The sequence below is a fragment of the Leopardus geoffroyi genome, chromosome E2 (genome assembly GCF_018350155.1).
Source record: "Leopardus geoffroyi isolate Oge1 chromosome E2, O.geoffroyi_Oge1_pat1.0, whole genome shotgun sequence".
NCBI lineage: Eukaryota > Metazoa > Chordata > Mammalia > Carnivora > Felidae > Leopardus > Leopardus geoffroyi.
The window spans coordinates 11,047,646-11,064,399 of NC_059335.1; the positions used below are offsets into that span (position 1 = coordinate 11,047,646).

Sequence of the window (16,754 nt, forward strand, 5' to 3'; positions counted from 1 at the left end):
GAGCCTGCTTCCGATTGTGTATCTCCCTCTGTCTCGGCCCCTTCCCCGCTTGCACTCTCTCTCTCTCTCTCTCTCTCTCTCTCTCGCTCTCTCGCTCTCAAAAATAAATAAACATTAAAAAAAAAAAAATACTTGGGTTGTCTGCAGGGTGTCTGGCATATGGTTAGTATGCAATACATATTTACACAAGACTTATTTACACTGTTCTGGGCGCTTGAAGGAGATACAAAGGTGCCTGTCCTCGTGGAGCTTCTATGATGTTGACTAGTTCCTAGTTCGTGGGGCTTTCCTCCCTTCTAACACTTAATGTTATCATTTGTAAATTAGGAGGTGGTGGTAAGAAAATCAGGAGGTGGTGGTGGCGATGGAAAAATGTCTGAGAAAGTAGAGGGCACTGTTAATTATTATGTTAATTAGTATAACTAAACGTGCTCTTTCCCCACTCTCCACCCCTCACAAACGTCTCTTGGCAATTTGCTCAATTTCTTCCAAAGGGCCCCGGGCCAAAATGGAGGAGCCTGGACTCCATCTCCCAGAGCGCCTGGCGGGGCGCTCTCTGCGCCTGCGCCGCAAAGTGCCCTCTCCGCCTCCTGGGAGTTAGAGTCGATCTTCTCCCCAGCCCGCCCAGTTTGCTTCCTTTCTCCACCTCCAAGCTTGATCACGCTGCCTTCTGGGAGGTGTAGTCCGTGGCCACTCGGACTCCAATTCCCAGCGGGCTTCGGGGCGGGAACCCGGAAGGGGAGGCTGGAGAGGAGCGAGTGGGGGAAACCCGCGTAGCCGAGAAGAGCTGCGGCGCGGAGAGATGGTGAGAACCCCGAGCGGGGGCTGGGGACGCTGGAAAGCTGGGGCGGAGGTTCGGGGCCGGTGGCGACAAGGAAGGGGCAGTGGCTAAAGAAGAGGCTGGACGAGGAGAGATCGCTTTGGGGAGGGGTTTGGGAGAAACGGGAGCCGGAGGGAGTAGTAGAAGAATGGGGGCTGGGGAGGGGTCTTGGAGGTGGGGAGGGAGTCGAGCCTTGGGATTGATTGTAAGGGAGCTCCGAGCTGGGGAAGGGAGTCCCGAGTTGGAGAAGGGGCTGGGCGTCCCGACAGAGGCCCTGAAGGGAGCAATTTCGAGGGGGAGTAGCCTGGGGGATGCGGAGAGGCATGGGAGTCAGGGCTAGATGAATGAGGGGGTCTGTAGGCTCCGAGGGAGAAGCCAGCTGTGGCTGCGGTGGGTTGGGGCCTCTAGATCGGACTGGGGGCAGGAGGGCAAGCTGAGGTGGTGGAAGGAGAGAAATCAATGGTAGAGTGATGTGTTGGTTAGGCTACCGTACTGGGAATGGGTGGAGAGCATGAGATTAGGCGCCTGGATGTAACGATAGTTTGCCTAGACCAGCCAGAGACTCCCAAGAAACTGGACAGTCACAGAACTAGGATAAGACGGCCAGAAAGGGCCACAGAGAGAACCTTTTGCACTCGCGTTTCTCCAGTGGGATCTCGAAAAGTGTAGTGGTTGTTGTGTACTGGCAGTCCAGCCTTCAGATCTCATTCGGTCACTCCTTGGTGACCTGAACAAGTCTCCCTTCTCTGAAACTTGGTGCCCTTATCTGAGTTGTGGGAACAACTTGCCACTGAGAAGACGGAGGGCCTCTTAAGATTGTTACCCTCTCTTGCAATAAGTCCCCAGTCTCAGAGCTGTTGGTGGGAAGTTCCCCACCCCAGGAATGTGACTGGGTCACAGGTGCTGATGGATTCCCTCCTTATCAGTCCAACCCCGGAGGCAGTTTCTCAAAACCTGGCACTGCTCTGGGCATATCCCGGCTAAGAAGCATGCCATGCCCGGGCTCTCCTCAGTGGATTACAGCTGACAAGGTTTAGGAAGTGCCTGGCCCTTTTCTTAGCTCTTGGTGCATATTAACTCATTTAATTCTGGCAACACCCCTAGGGTGTAGGTGCTGTTATTATTTCCATTCTACAGAAAGGAAGCAGAGGCACAGAGAACTTAAGCAACTTTCCTGATGTCATCCAGCATTAAATGGTAGGCTCAGGATTCCAAGCTAGGCATACTGGCACAGAATCTGCTTTCACCACTGCAATTCAGTCCCTTTGCCTTGTACTGAAACGCCAAGAGTAGGGCAGAGACTCGAGAACAGAGGCAGTCTTCAGTTTGAATTGTGGTTCTGTCATTTGCTGTGTGACCTTGGGCAAGTCTTTTGACTTCTCCTTAACTATGAAATGGGATCGGTAACCCTAGGAAGGTTAGAGGATCCAGGGAGGTCAGCGCGTAAAGTTCTTGGAGTAAGTGCTCAATACACATGAGTTAGCATTTTTTTGAGCGGGAGCGGGAAACAGACTCGAGAGAGAAAGTGGAAGACAGCGACCAGTGAGGGAGACATCAGCCAGTCTGCCTCCTTTTCGTTCTCTCACAGATTGCCCCCATATCTCACCCTTCTGGTGTCCCACCCACTACCCCTAGGCTCCCATGTCCAAGGGTGACTCCCCAAGGGGGGTTGCTCAGAGACTCAATCTGTCCCCATTCCCATCGCCAGCCAGATATAAATAATTCACTTCCCAATGCCCAGCCTGGCCCAGCTCCAGGCATTTCAGTGAATAGGAAATATTTCCAACAACGGTGTTTTCTTACCCCAACCTTTGGGTCATTCCAGCCTCCCCTGGCAGTCAGGTAACTTTGTAACTCATCTTGAAACAGTTTGGTTCATTTGTTGTGAGGCTTCCTGAGTTTATCACATAAGTTTTCTGACTCTGATGGGAAAGTTTATGGTTAAAAGCACTGGCCTCAGATACACCGGGGTACAAATCCCTTCCTCTGCGCTGTGTGTCCTTGGCCAAGTTGCATTCCCACTCTGGCCCTCGAATTTTCTTGTGTAACCTGGGGCCACATTCCAAGCACGGGGCTCTTGTAAGGAGATGAGAAGGTAACATATATAAAATGTTTAGTGAATACGAAGTATGAGGTGTTTTTATGATTTTTATTCTTTCGAGAAAGAAACTATTGAGCATACGCTTTGGAACCAGAACGCTCAGATTTGAATCCTGGCCCCATCACACACTAGCTGTGTGACTTTAGGCAAGTCACTTAACCCCTCTGGACCTCGGTTTCCTCTTCCAGAAAATGGGGGTTCCTTCCTTGAGTAGTTCACAGTGTTGACAGAGCACCTACTATGTGTAGACTGACACCTTGCCCCTGGGGAGCTTGCTGTTGTCACAGCGCTGGTGACATTCGTGCTCATTTTTCGGGTTTGGGATTTCTCTTACTGATTCATTTGCAGCCCCTCATGCTAGCTTTGCCTGCTTGTCCTTGCTTTCAGGGGTCTTTAACCCTTTGTCTTCAGCTCTCAGTGAGTTATCTGAAAACTTACTGGTTTGGGGGTAAAGTTTGCCAGCCTCTCACTTGTCCCTGTGCCTGTATGTCACATCTGGGTCCCCTGGGGTAAGGTGACACTTTGCTCCCCCTTTCCTTTATTTGTCCGTCTTGGGAAATGTGCCTGCCTTCCAAGTCATTTTGCCTTTTCTTAAAATCTTAAATGTGTTTTTCAGCCTGTGCCTGTCCGAAGCTTACTCATACAATGATATTTTTACCATTTCTTTTCTTTTCTTTTTTTTTAAAGTAGGCTTCATGCCCAGCATGGAGCCCAATGCGGGGCTTGAACTCACGGTCCTATGATCAACACCTGAGCTCAACACCTGAGCTGGGGCGCCTGGGTGGCTCAGTCGGTTAAGCATCTGACTTCAGTTCAGGTCAAGATCTCGCGGTCCGTGAGTTCGAGCCCCATGTCAGGCTCTGTGCTGACAAGTTTTTCTGGCTTGTCACCTGCTCCATGATGCCATCCTAACCCCTCGATTAAGATCATAACCCTCACTATGGGGCTCCTGGGTGGCTCAGTTAGTTAAGCATCTGACTCTTGATTTTGACTCTTGATTTTGGCTCGGGTCATGATCTCATAGTTTGTGAGATCTGACGGCACAGAGCCTGCTTGGGATTCTCTCTCTCCTCCTCTCTCTGCCCCTCCCCGGCTCACGTTCTCTCCCCTCCTCTCTCTCTCAAAAATAAATAAACTTAACAACAACAAAAAAAGATCATAATTTCCACTTCTACTCCCAGTCCTCCTACTCGCCGTATTTGTTTCCCCATAGCGCTTGCCACCTTGGAACTTAACTTACTCTATTTTTACTGTTACTGCCTCCAATTAGTATGTGAGCCCCAGGAAGGCGAGGATTTTTATCTCTTTTTCCCTGCATATCCCCAGTGCCCGGAACAAGCTGCTGGCACACAGTACCTGCTCTGTAAATATCTGTTTCATTAATAGGGGAGACCCAGTACACGACAGGAACAAAGGAATGTCCATATTTTGGTTACTATGAGGGACTAGGGTCAGTTTCACTTCAGAGTTCTTAAATAAAGAGGGACGAAGTCTTTGGTTCGGCCACTGATTTCCAAACTGTTAGGTAGTCTCACGTTCTTTTAATAATCCCAGAGCCTGGGGGCGCCTGGGTGGCTCTGTGGGTTAAGTGTCTGACTTCGGTGAAGTGTCTTGACTTCCGCTCAGGTCATCATCCCGTGGTTTGGTTCCTGAGTTCGAGCCCTGCACTGGGCTCTGTGCTGACAGCTCAGAGCCTGGAGCCCGTCTCCCTCTGTCTCTGCCCCTCCCCCACTTGTTCTCTCTGTCTCTCTCTCTCTTTCTCTCTCTCTCTCAAAAATAAACAAACATAAAAAAAATAATAATCCCAGGGGCACCTGGGTGGCTCCGTCGGTTAAGTGTCTGACTTTGGCTCAGGTCAGGATCTCACCGTTCATGAGTTCCAGCCCCGCATCAGGCTCTGTGCTGATGGCTCAGATCCTGGAGCCTGCTTCGGATTCTGCGTGTGTGTCTCTCTCTCTCTGCCCCTCCCTGCTCATGTTCTGACTCTCTGTCTCTCAAAAATAAATGAGCATTGAAAAAAAAATTTTTTTTTTTTTTCCAACGTTTATTTATTTTTGGGACAGAGAGAGACAGAGCATGAACGGGGGAGGGGCAGAGAGAGAGGGAGACACAGAATCGGAAACAGGCTCCAGGCTCTGAGCCATCAGCCCAGAGCCCGACGCGGGGCTCGAACTCACGGACCGCGAGATCGTGACCTGGCTGAAGTCGGACGCTTAACCGACTGCGCCACCCAGGCGCCCCGAAAAAAAATTTTTTTAAATAAACATTGAAAAAAATAATAATCCCAGAGCCTGAACACTGAGCCTCTCCTTGGTGCCTAGCTGACACTGAGCAGTGTACCAAGGTTGACCTCAGTGAATCATCAACCAGCCCGTGGGTGGGTATTGTTATTATCTGCATTTTACAGTGGAGGAAACTGAGGCACCGAGGGTGAAGCACCCTGCCTATGGGCACATAGGGAAACGTGGGAAAGCTGGGGTGTCTTCAGGCCCTGCCTGGATTCTTTCTGCATCTTGAATCTCTAGATCCTGAGGATTTGGATGATTCCTATCACTAGGGAGCTGTTGGGAAGGAACATTTGAGAGGGAGGCAGAGACCAGCAGACCCTGAGGCCAAAAAGCCGAGAAAGGGGCCTGAATGAATCAAGATTGTGGACCGAATGGTGGCAGGAGTGGGGGTGGAGAGGGTGGGGGATAGAAGCAGCAGGACCAGGAACAGAGCTCTGGTAAGAAGCCACCGATTCCTGCGGGACGGTGGACCAGTGCATTCCCTGAGCATCTGCTCTGTGCCCAGCCCTGTGCTGCCGTGACCCTGACAGCCCTATCCCTGGGATGGAGGCGCCCCGAGGGCGGGGGTTGGTGGGGACATCACCGTGAGTCAGAGTGAGGGGGGCCAGGCGTCCACTTTTTATTGCCTTTCTCCTTTCTTTGCTTTATCCTGCTGTAGTTGACATTGTTTCCAACTTCTTAAGATGTGCACTTAGCTTGTGAATTGTTAGCCTTCCTCCTTTCTTTGTGCATTGATGGGAACGGGTTCTCCCTAGACCTCCTGCACCGCACTGTCCTCCCAGGCTGTCCCTTTACCTTCATGTGGGGATGCCTTTTGCCGCTCTTCCGGGGCTACGCTTAGTTCTTTGATCTGATAGCTCCCTTTTTCTTCGTTCACTGTTTTCATATTGGAGACGCAAATCCTCCGGTAGCTTCCTGAGAAGGGTTCCCGGACAGGTATTTTTGTTTTTGCAGACTTGCACCTCTCACAGAAAGGTTTTCAGCAGGGGAGTGATGTGGTCTGATTTCTGTTTGGAGCAGTCTCTCTGGCTACCGTGGAAAGGATAGAGCCGGAAGAGCTAAACTAGGCCAGTTGAGCCAAGTGCGGAGGCTGGAGCAGCTGTGCCTTCGAGGAGAGGTCCCAGCCTTCCAGAAACCCACAGGGTGGAGGGGAGATGGGCCCTCACCCAGGTCATTGTCATTCCGCAGTGACAGGTGACAGGTGCTGCCAGAGGAGGCCTCAGGAGGACGAGATCCTGAATAGCTTGGGAGGGCACTCCCGAATAATTCCTGGAGGAGGTGCTGGGGGCAGGCTTTCCCCACGGGGGCTTGTCTGGAACCAGCCAGCTTTTCCCAAGAGGTCCCCAGTAGCCCAAGGGAAGACGGGCAGCATGGCAGGGTTAGGAGTTTGTTCCAACAAATAGGCATCGCATACCTCTGATGTGTTAGGGCATTGCCTCTCCAACTTAAACGTGCGTACGAATCCCTGAGAGAGTTTGTCAAAGGGCACCTTCCGACTCAGCAGGTGTAGGGCAGAGCCCGAGACGATAAGACTACGTTCCCCCCCTTTTTTTTTTTTTTTACATTTTTTATTGTATTTACTTATTCTTTTAAGTTTATTTATTTTGAGAGAGAGACCAGGGGAGGGGAAGAGAGAGAGGGGGAGAGAGAGAGACTCCCAAGCAGGCTTCTCACTGTCAAGCACAGAGCTCGACCTGGGGCTCAAACTCACAAACTGTAAGATCATGACCTGAGCCGAAATCAAGAGTCAGAGGCTTAAAGCTTAACCCACTGAACCACTCGGGTGCCCCAAGACTACATTCCTAACACACTCCCAGGGACCACTGTTCCAGGGAGAACGGTCTGAGTCGCCAAGTGCTTGGTGCTGTTCTAAAAGCTGGGGATCTGGCAGTGAAATAAAGTGGACGAAACCACCAGTCCTGCGGGAGCTTTCGTTTCAGTGAGGGGAGACCGACAAACTTTATAGACAAAGTTTATAGTATATTAGATAGTGATATGTGCTAAGGAAAAAAGCAAATCGGGGGCCCCTGGGTGGCTCCGTCGGTTGAGCATCCGACTCTTGATTTCAGCTCAGGCCATGATCTCAGGATCATGAGATCGAGCCCCCCCATGGGGCTCTGTACTGAGCTTGGAGTCTGCTTAGGATTCTCAGTCCCTCTCCCTTTGCCCCTCTCCCCTGCTTACATGCTCTCGCGCTCTCTTTTCTCTCTCTCTCTCAAAAAAAAAAAAAAAAAAAAATCGGGAAGGGAAAGGAGAATGTATGTGGTTGTTGCTGGGGGGACTGCAGTTTTTGAGGACTGAGTAACTTGATCCACACAAAGTGCTGCTCGGTGAATAAAGCTGCTGGTACTTCGTGAACTCCTGCCACAAAGCTGTGTCTGAGGGCAATTACTTCGCCCTTCTGTGCCTCCACTTCCTTGAAATGAGGTCAGAAATGGCGAGGTGATGTGAGAATGAAGTGAGTTAATATCCGTAAAACGCTCCGAGCCAAGCCTGGCAACCAGCGAGTGCTCGAGGGTGAACCGCCGTCGTGATCGTCATTTTCTCTCCTGATATATTCATGTGGGTCATGACTGTTTATTTGGACGTCTGCCCCCTTTCTCATGAGCTCCTCGTGGTGAGCTCAGTGTCATCTCTGTGTCCCCAGCGCCCAACTCCAAGCCAGCACACAGGAGGGCCTCTGAATGTCAGCTAGGGGATTCTCGAACTGTTGGGATCTTTCCACCACGGGTGTTGATGGTGTGGTTCAGTTCCTTACTAATTTCATCTGTCCAGCCCGTCTCTTCTGGGGAGATGCTTTGCGGTTTCCCACCACAATTGTGGAGTGGCCAGACTGTTTGCCGTCCCGTTTTCTGGCTTTATATATTTTGACGCCAGAATGTTATTAGCATGGGTCGGGAACGTTTGTCTATGATGGGTCGGTTTGTTTTGTTACCACCTTTGTGTGTGCCGATACCTCTTGCTTTTGTCAGATGCTTCTATTTCTTCTTTCTTTCTTTAAACATTTTAAGGTTTGTTTATCTATTTTGAGAGCGAATGCACGTGGGCTTGCGCTTTCAGCGTTGCACAAGCGGAGGAGTGGGGGAGGGGCAGAGAGAGAGAATCGCAAGCAGGCTCCCTGCCGTGGGACTTGAACCCATAAACCACGAGATCGCGAGATCATGACCTGAGCCGAAATCAGGAGTCCATTGCTTCACCGACCGAGCCACCCAGGGGCCCCGCCGTTTTTTTTTTTTTAAACGGTATTGCCACTCTTCTACTTGTCTCTTCGTTCGTATTTGTCTGGTCTTTTTCCTTTTTTTTTTTTTTTTTTTTTTAACTTTCAGTCTTCTGGGTCACGATGTTTTACAGTATTGGACCTTCATGGAGCATTCTCTGAAAGCTGACCTCGTGTAGGGCCATGTGGAGGGTTCAGTGTGTGGGAAGTTAGAAAATTCTGCCCCAGTGACCTCGGACACAGACAGAATCTGGCTGTGAAACAGAGTCTACACTGCCAGGCCTGGTAAAGTTTAAGACAGGGAGCTGCAGGGGAGGTCCATCCATTCAGTCTCAACGCTGGGCAGTGCTGCTGGGGACACCGTAATGACCATGACTGCTCTGGCCCTTCTGGGTTCACTGTCCAGCAGAAGAGACAAATCCATCTGTAGAGACAGTGATGACTCAGCATGGGCAGGGCTGGGACTCGTCAGAGATCCTTCTCTGGGCAGGTGGGAGGTTTCCCCGGAAGGGAGCTCAGGCAAGCCCTCCCTGTTACAGTTACATTTGAGCAAAGCAAATGGATTAAAGAACTGAGCCACGTGGAGATCTGGAGGGAGAGCATTCCAGTTAGTGGGAAGAACCAATGCAAAGACCATGGAAGGGAAGAGTTCAGTGACTTTGAGGAGTCACAGCAAGGTGCCCAAGGGGGGGAGTGCAGAGGGGGAGTCTGACCCAGGCTCGGAGATTCGCTTCTTAGAGAAAGGAATGGCTGAGCTAGTACCCCAGAGAATATATAGCAAAGCAATGGGGCACAGCGTTCTAGAATCAGATTCCCTGGATTCCTATCCCTGCTCCCACTCGCACCAGTTCTGCGTAGGCCACCTGTCTGGCTTCTGTTTCTTTATTCTTACATTGGAGAGGGTAATAGTTTCTACTGAGGGTCAGACAGGGTTGCAAGTACTCAAACCACTCTCTGTGCCAGATCTGGTGCCCTCCGGGGTCCACTGGGGGTGTGGAGGAGTGAGGAGGGGGTGTGGAGGAGTGAGGAGGAGTGAGGTTGGACTTGTAGGGGACCGGGGCTTTTTCCCAAGGGCACCGGGGAGCCATTCATGGTAGGTTTTGTACAGGGTAGTGACAGGGTCAGGTTTGTGCTTGAAGACCCTTCTGGCTGTGATGTGCAGGATTGGTGGAAGCAGGCACGGCTGGGGCAGGGTGGTGGAAGGACAGACAGGTGACACTTGGACAGATGGCTGCAGTGGAGTCACTTTGGATATCTCTTCAATCAGCCTGGCTTTGTAAGGATCTAGGTGAGCCCTGTTCAATAGAAATATAATGCGAGCCGTATGTGTAATTTAAAATCTTCTAGTAGCCACATTTTTTAAAAAGTCAAAAGAAAGAGATGAAGTTAATTTTAAGTAATTTATTTAAATTATATCCTAAGTATTATCATTTTAACAGGTAACTAATATTTAAAAAGCATTATTGAAAGTATTTAATATTCTTTCCTTGTACTAAGTCTGAGTCAGATTTGGGGCGCCTGGTTGGAAAGGCTGAATGGAGAGGTCCATTTGGACACACAGCTTGAGCCTTGAATGCCAAGCCCAGAGGCTTAGACTCAGTGCCGAGGTGGGGAAGGCGGGTGGGGAGGCATCGCAGAGTTCTGCCATTTGTTTTTCAAGGATGATGTGATCCCGCTGCCCAGTTTCCCCCACTGGAAATCTCGGTCTCCAGGGTTCCCAACCAAACCTGGGCACTCAGATCTTTCTGCCTGGTTCCTTCTGCCCTCAATCCTGAAGCTGCCCGGCCCTTTAAATCTCAACTGTCAATCGGGGCTCCTGTTTAGAGGGAAAGCCGTGTAATGTACCTATCCCTGAATACCATGGCCTCTGTCCTGGCCTTGATCCTCCGTTTTAGCAAGAAGTTGGGAATTGTTCTACGCTCTCTTACACTCCGCTGTTTCCACACCCCCTTCACCTCTCGCCTACTCCTCCCTCTTTCGAAGTTAGGCCCCTTCGCCAAGCCATTCCTTATATGGGCACGGCCCCGAACGGCAGCCGCTCATTGGCTGGGGGCGTCACGCGCGCGTCTGTCAACAAAGGGGCGGAGAGAAAGTAGTCGCGCGCCACCACGCGACGTCCGGAGAGAAGGAGTGAGGGGGCGGGCCCTCTTCACTTGGGCGCATGCGTATGTGCTGCCTCCCTCTCCCGCCGCAGGGGGGCGGGGCTCGAGGGTGAGGGCCCTTTGGGGGCGTGTCTAGGTTTCGGGGGTCGTCCGAATGGGGGGGGGCAGTTCAAAATTTGGGGCTCCCTTCGCGGTTAATCGTTATTTGGGGGCTTGAGAAAGTGTTTGCGTGGGTGTGGGGGATACTTGGGGTTCCCTTGAGCTTAGGGGGAGCCTTGGGGTTTGGGTTTGGGTTCTTTCGTAATGTGGAAGTTTCGGTTGTATTGTAGGGGTCTCTTTTGTGGTTTGAGATGTCTGGTGGGTTTGCGATTTGAGGAGCTCACGGAGAGACTTAGGAACAAAATAAAGAATCCAGGGGTACCGATGCTGGAGCCAGAATGCCTGGGCTTTCGCCGCCTCAACTTCTTCCTACCTGTCTGACTCTCGATTTGGGGTTAAACCTTTCTGTGTCTCATCTGGACACAGGAACTAATTAATACGCTAACCTGCTTCATCGGGACCGAGGAGGATTAGCAGGAATTGTTAGAACAGTATCTAATAAGCTCCAGCGAACACGCAATAAGCACGTGTTAGTTGTGAGGATTCTTTGGAAGCATTTGGGGGTTTAGGGGACTTTGAAAAATATAAGGTTTGGGATTAGTCTTATGTGTTAGGGAGCTTTTATGTTTTAGGTTGTTTTTTTTTTTGTTTTGTTTTGTTTTGTTTTTTCAGTCGAAGGGCTTGTGTGGAATTAGGAAATACATATAGAGGTTTAGAAAGTATTTGAAGGGGAGTATAGGATTTCAGGAGACTCCTCTTTTTGGGGTATCTGTGAGGTTGGGAAATCACTGTGAATGTCGGAGTCCTTGGTAGACACGGGATTTGTGAGGGGTTCCTTGAGATTGGAGCCTTCTGTGCTGGAGGGGATATTTATAGGTTTAGGAATTTAAATTAGGTTTGGAGAGAGTCTGGATATTTGGGGGAAGGCATATATTCTGAAGATAAGGGTAGGGTCTGAATGGAGGATTTTAGAGGGTAGCCAAGTTGTAGAGTGATGTGTAGAGCATCTATAGAAAATGGCTTTTGCTATGTTTGTGTGTCTATTCCTGAGCATTTGGATGTATTGATGAATGGTAGACTTCGTCCTCTATAGGTTTTAGGGGTTGTATGGTGATTCTTGTTTTAAACAAAGAACTGGGATTTCAGCAGGGGTTGTAAGTATTTGAGGGGAAGGTGGGATCATGGATTATGAGGGATAAGTATTTTTAGGATTAGGACTCTCTTTGTGACTGGTGTCTGTGGGTGTTTGGAGGCTGTCTGGATTTTGAATGCTGTCCACAGGACCACGAAATGATGGAATTTTTAGTGGTGTCTGTGGAATTGCCTGAATTTAGAATTCAGGACCCCTGGAATAGTCTGTAGTACAGGGGTCAGCTGACTTTTTCCATAAAGGGCCAGATAATGAGTAGTTTAGACTTTGCAAGGCCGTGTGTCCTCTGTTGCAACTATTCTGCCATTGTAGTATGCAAGCAGCCATAGATAGATGAGCATGTTTCAGTAAAACTTTATTTGCAGAGACAGGCAATGGGCTGTAGTTTGCTGATCCCTAGTCTATGGGCACGTGGGAGGTTGGAGGTTTGGAGAGTATTTTGGTTTCAAGATGCCTGGAGGGAGATGGGCCCAGGGAATGATTGAGACGGAGGGATGTGCTGCCTGGTGGTCCTGCAGTGCAAAGCGGTCACATCAGACTCAGTGGCAGAATTGTCTCCAGAGTAGGTCATGCACAAAGTCGTTGCAAAATAAAACGGTCGTCATTAAGAGAGCCCTGAATTGAAAAGTCCCGAAACCAAGTTTGAGGGCCCGGTGTTACGCTAAGTAAACCCTTCCCCACTCAGTTGACCTGTGTCCACCAGAGCAGGCCTTCTTATCCCAGAGGTCTGAGGCTGTGCCTAACGGAATTAATCACCTGCACGGTCTTGTGCGAGTGTGTGCGTTCTTTCTGGGCGAGGACACACAGCTTTGAGGGTGTCTCAGGGAGCCCCACGACTTGAACAAAGTGAAGAGCCGATTTCTTAAGGGCCTGGCTGGCTGTGACCTTGGATTTTCTCCCCCTGCCCAGCCTACCTCATTCCTTCCTCCGTGGGCTCAAGTAGCCATAGCTGTGGGTAGGGCTGGGAATTCTTGTCTTTTGAGGAACTGGCTGTTGGGTGAGCAAGGAGACAAAGGAGGACCTGTCAGTTGCTACTTTCACTAGAGTCCAGGGTTATGGTAGCAGGAGGCCTCTGGATCGTGAGTGAGGGCAGTCAGGCCACGGAGTATGACCTGCATGGTTGCGACAGGCTGCCGGCTCTGGTTACCTTCTGGGTGTTTAAAGACCGGCTCTCATCCCCTCTGCAGCCCTCCCTTTGCTCACCTGTGCAGCGGGGCAGGAGTAGAGTTCTCAGTGGTCTAAGTTGGTCTGTCCCCTCAGAAGAGGTTGAGGCCGGGGTGGTAGGAGGAGGGCAAGCTATTCCCCCACCTCCCCAACCTCCTCTTCCCTGTCTCCAGGTGGCCTGCGGAGCCTCCCCTGACCATCCAGGCAGGTCCTGAAATGCGGTGAACCCCGGCCTGTCTGCTACCGTTTCCCAGGATGGACCGCAGCGGCCTCCTGCCCTTCCAGCTCTGGTGCCCCCGGCCCTTTGGCACCTACTCCCAGAACCAGCCGCGCCCGCCTGCCGCGGCCCTCAAGCCATCAGCGTGCCCAGAGCCGGGCAGCGGGGCCGAGCCAGACCACGGGCCTGCCCACTCAGAGAACACCCCGCCCACCTTGGCCACGGAGGCCCCTGCCTCCCAGCCTGCCCCGCTCCTCTCCGCAGCAGCTGCTGGCGATGAGGGGCGAGTCCTGCTGGACACGTGGTATGTGATCAAGCCCGGGAATACAAAGGAGAAGGTGGCCTTCTTTGTGGCCCACCAGTGTGGTGGGGGCAGCCGGGCCAGCTCCATGAAGGTCAAGGGGCACTGGGGCAGTGACAGCTCCAAGGCCAAGCGGAGGAGGCGCTGTCTTGAGCCTACTAAGGCTCCACCGGACCCAGGGGGCCGAGAGGGGCCCCCTGCCACTGAAGGGGCCCCAGCCTCAGCTGGTGAGGATGTAGACCTGCTCTCTGTGGCCGAGATGGTGGCCCTGGTGGAACAGCGGGCCGCCCTGGCCCTGCAGAACTACCCACGCCCCGGCACCCCGGCGCCTGTGGTCTTCGTGTCAGCTGAGCAGGGTGGGCCTGCCAAAGGGCTGGGGTCCGAGCGGAGGTCTGGTGGCGGGGACTGCAGCCGCGTAGCTGAGGCAGTGGCCCACTTTGAGGCCCAGCGGGACAGCCCTCCAGCCAAAGGCCTCCGCAAAGAGGAGCGGCCTGGGCCCGGCCCAGGGGAGGTGCGCATCGCCTTTCGTATCTCCAATGGCCGAGAGCCCCGGGCACCCGACGGCAGCTTGCCCAACGGGAGCAGCGGCCGGCCCGGTTGTGCCTACCCTGGCAGCCCAGGCCCCGGGGCCCGAGCCAAGGACAAGATCACCTGTGACCTGTACCAGCTCATCAGCCCCTCTCGGGATGCCCTGCCCAGCAATGTGGAGTTCCTTCTGGCTCGGGCAGATGAAGCCAGCGAGGGGGAGAGCCCGGTCCCTGCCAGGCCTGAGGACACGCCCCCGGCGCCCCCTCCACCCCCTGCCCGGGACTGCGGCGCGTCAGGCTTCCACGTGGACGTGGTAGTGACGGGTGTGGTGGACGAGTGCATCTTCTTTGGCAAGGATGGCACCAAGAATGTGAAAGAGGAGACGGTGTGCCTGACGGTCAGCCCCGAGGAGCCGCCCCCACCGGGCCAGCTCTTCTTCCTCCAGTCCCGGGGTCCGGACGGGCCCCCCGAGCCGCCCCCAGCCGACTCCCCCACCACCGCGCCAGGCCCGGACGACGCTGAGGGGACAGCGGACACCTCCCTGTGCCGCCTGTATCGGCACGTGTCGCACGACTTCCTGGAGATCCGCTTCAAGATCCAGCGGCTGCTGGAGCCGCGGCAGTACATGCTGCTGCTGCCCGAGCACGTACTGGTGAAGATCTTCAGCTTCCTGCCCACGCGGGCCCTGGCGGCCCTCAAGTGCACCTGCCACCACTTCAAGGGCATCATTGAGGCGTTCGGTGTGCGGGCCACAGACTCGCGCTGGAGCCGCGACCCCCTGTATCGCGATGACCCTTGCAAGCAGTGCCGCAAGAGATACGAGAAGGGTGACGTGTCGCTCTGCCGCTGGCACCCGAAGCCCTACCACCACGACCTGCCTTACGGACGTTCCTACTGGATGTGCTGCCGCCGAGCGGACCGCGAGACGCCTGGCTGCCGCCTGGGTCTGCACGATAACAACTGGGTGCTGCCCTGCAACGGGCCGGGCGGGGGCCGGGCCGGCCGGGAGGAAGGGAGGTGAAGCCGGGGGAGGGGTGGGGGGAGAGCCCACCGTGCCCACCCCTCCCCCTGCCCCCTGGGAGCCCAGGGCCAGGACTGGGTCACCCTCTAGGCGGTGTTGATCCCCTTCCAGAACCGAGATGGGGTTCAGGGGGATGATTGAGAAGGCACTCCGATCGACCAACCCCTATTGGTTTTCTACTCTTCAGACCCAGGGCCCGTGGACCCCTCGAGCAGGGTGGTTTTTATCAGCATCTCAATTTCTTCTCCGTTCAGCCCCAACACCCTCCTTGCCACTCTACACCCCAGGGACCCACCAGCAGGGAGCAGACGGCAGCTAATTTTGGTACTACTTAAGGGTTCCCCCATTCTGGCCCCCTTCTGCTGCACCCCCCGCCCCCATCCCGTGCCAGCCAGTTCTTTGTCTCTGGAGCTGTGTTCTCCCAAGAGGCTGCAGCATGCAAAGCCAGTATCTCTCCTGACCTGCCACACCAGGGCTCACCTCCTCTTTAGGAATTGGGGGCCATCAGATCACAGATCACATGTGGCACTTTTCATGGCAACCTGCCATTTCTAGATGTTTTCCCCATTAAAACAATAAAAAAAAAAAATCACTGTTTTCTTCTTAACCTAAAGCGACCAGTCTCTTCGCTTCCCCTAAAGAAGAGAAAATAAAGCTGAAATATAAAAATTCCCCATCTCCCATTATTTAAACTATTGCCATCGCTTCTCTACCCCACCCCCCCCCCAAAAAAAAAAAGCTGTGAAGCCCTTTGCCTCGCTCTTGACAGCGTGGGGGGCCGGTGGGCAGGGACTGTGGGTTTGAATTTCCGGATTGTTTTTCCTTCCATTCTGGGTACTTGTTCAGGCATTGGGGTCTCTCCAGCCCCAGCCACGTGAGTTTCTTTAGAATCCTTTGGTCACCTGAGACCTTGATTTTTCAGGCAGTTTGGTCTGGGGTATTCTCGTTTGTTCTGTTTGGGGTTTTTTGTGTTGTTTTTTTTTTTGGTTTTGGATTTTCATCCTTGTGGTTCTGGAAGCTTCTGGTGTGTGGCATCTGACCAGTTTTGAATTGGTCCTTTCTATAAAATCAATATTTATAAGGCTGGGCCCGGACTGGTTTGTGTGTTGTTTAGGGAGGGGGTTGGAGAGAGGAGGGAGCCCTGGGCCACTGCATGGTGAGCTGGAAAAGACTGAGAAAAGAATCGTTAGCCAAGTCCCTTAGCTTGAGATTGTTTTTGACTCTCCTTCGTCTGTGTCCATTTGGATTCAAAAATCTCAACGTTATTAGTAGCTTAAACAAGATGGTTTTTATTTCTTTAGAAATCCAGGATGGGCAGGTACGGTGGCCCTGAAGTCATCAGGAACCCAGGCTGCTTCCGGCTCACTATTCTTTGGCTGTGGCCCCCATCCTCCTGGTCTAAGATGGCTGCTAGAACTCCAGCCATCATTATTTTGCAGGAAGAGAAGACTCCTTCCTCCCAGAACTACTGCACCATACAACGTTTCGTTGGTCACAGCTTAAGCCACGTGGAAGGGCTGCAAGGGAGACTGGGAAATGTTGTGCCTTAGCTGGTACATCATGCCCAACAACAAAAAAACTATTTTACTAAAGACTCCTGTGTTTCCCATAATTGAAGCTTTAAAATCCTCACTTATTTACTAAATAAGAAGAGGAATTAAGTCATTGAAACAATTCAAGTATAAAGGAAGAGAGAAGAATGGATATTGAGAGCCAATTAACAGTCTCTGACATTCTCATCAGGGT

General features: G+C 52.4%; 1 protein-coding gene and 1 long non-coding RNA gene across 3 annotated transcripts; one reads left to right on the top strand and one right to left on the bottom strand.

The window, feature by feature from the left end:
• The first annotated feature begins 718 nt into the window (after window positions 1-718).
• On the top strand, window positions 719-16,095 carry FBXO46 (F-box protein 46). 2 transcript variants are annotated; one of them, XM_045440850.1, is made up of 2 exons: window positions 719-805; window positions 13,115-16,095. In XM_045440850.1, the coding sequence occupies exon 2, from the start codon at window positions 13,197-13,199 to the stop codon at window positions 15,006-15,008; it is 1,812 nt and encodes a 603-aa protein (XP_045296806.1). In that variant the 5' UTR covers window positions 719-805; window positions 13,115-13,196; the 3' UTR covers window positions 15,009-16,095. The 2 variants fall into 2 exon arrangements, with proteins under 2 accessions (XP_045296806.1, XP_045296807.1); XM_045440851.1 differs by lacking the exon at window positions 719-805 and adding an exon at window positions 8,396-10,637.
• LOC123578184 lies at window positions 12,117-13,132 on the bottom strand. Its single transcript, XR_006702260.1, has 2 exons — window positions 12,692-13,132; window positions 12,117-12,392 (listed from the first exon to the last, which is right to left on the bottom strand). It is a non-coding gene; the product is annotated as an uncharacterized LOC123578184 (long non-coding RNA).
• Window positions 16,096-16,754: the final 659 nt, after the last annotated feature.

Coding starts and splice junctions, on each gene's coding strand:
- FBXO46 (XM_045440850.1), top strand. CDS start 13,197: ATGGACCGCAGCGGCCTCCTGCCCTTCCAGCTCTGGTGCCCCCGGCCC.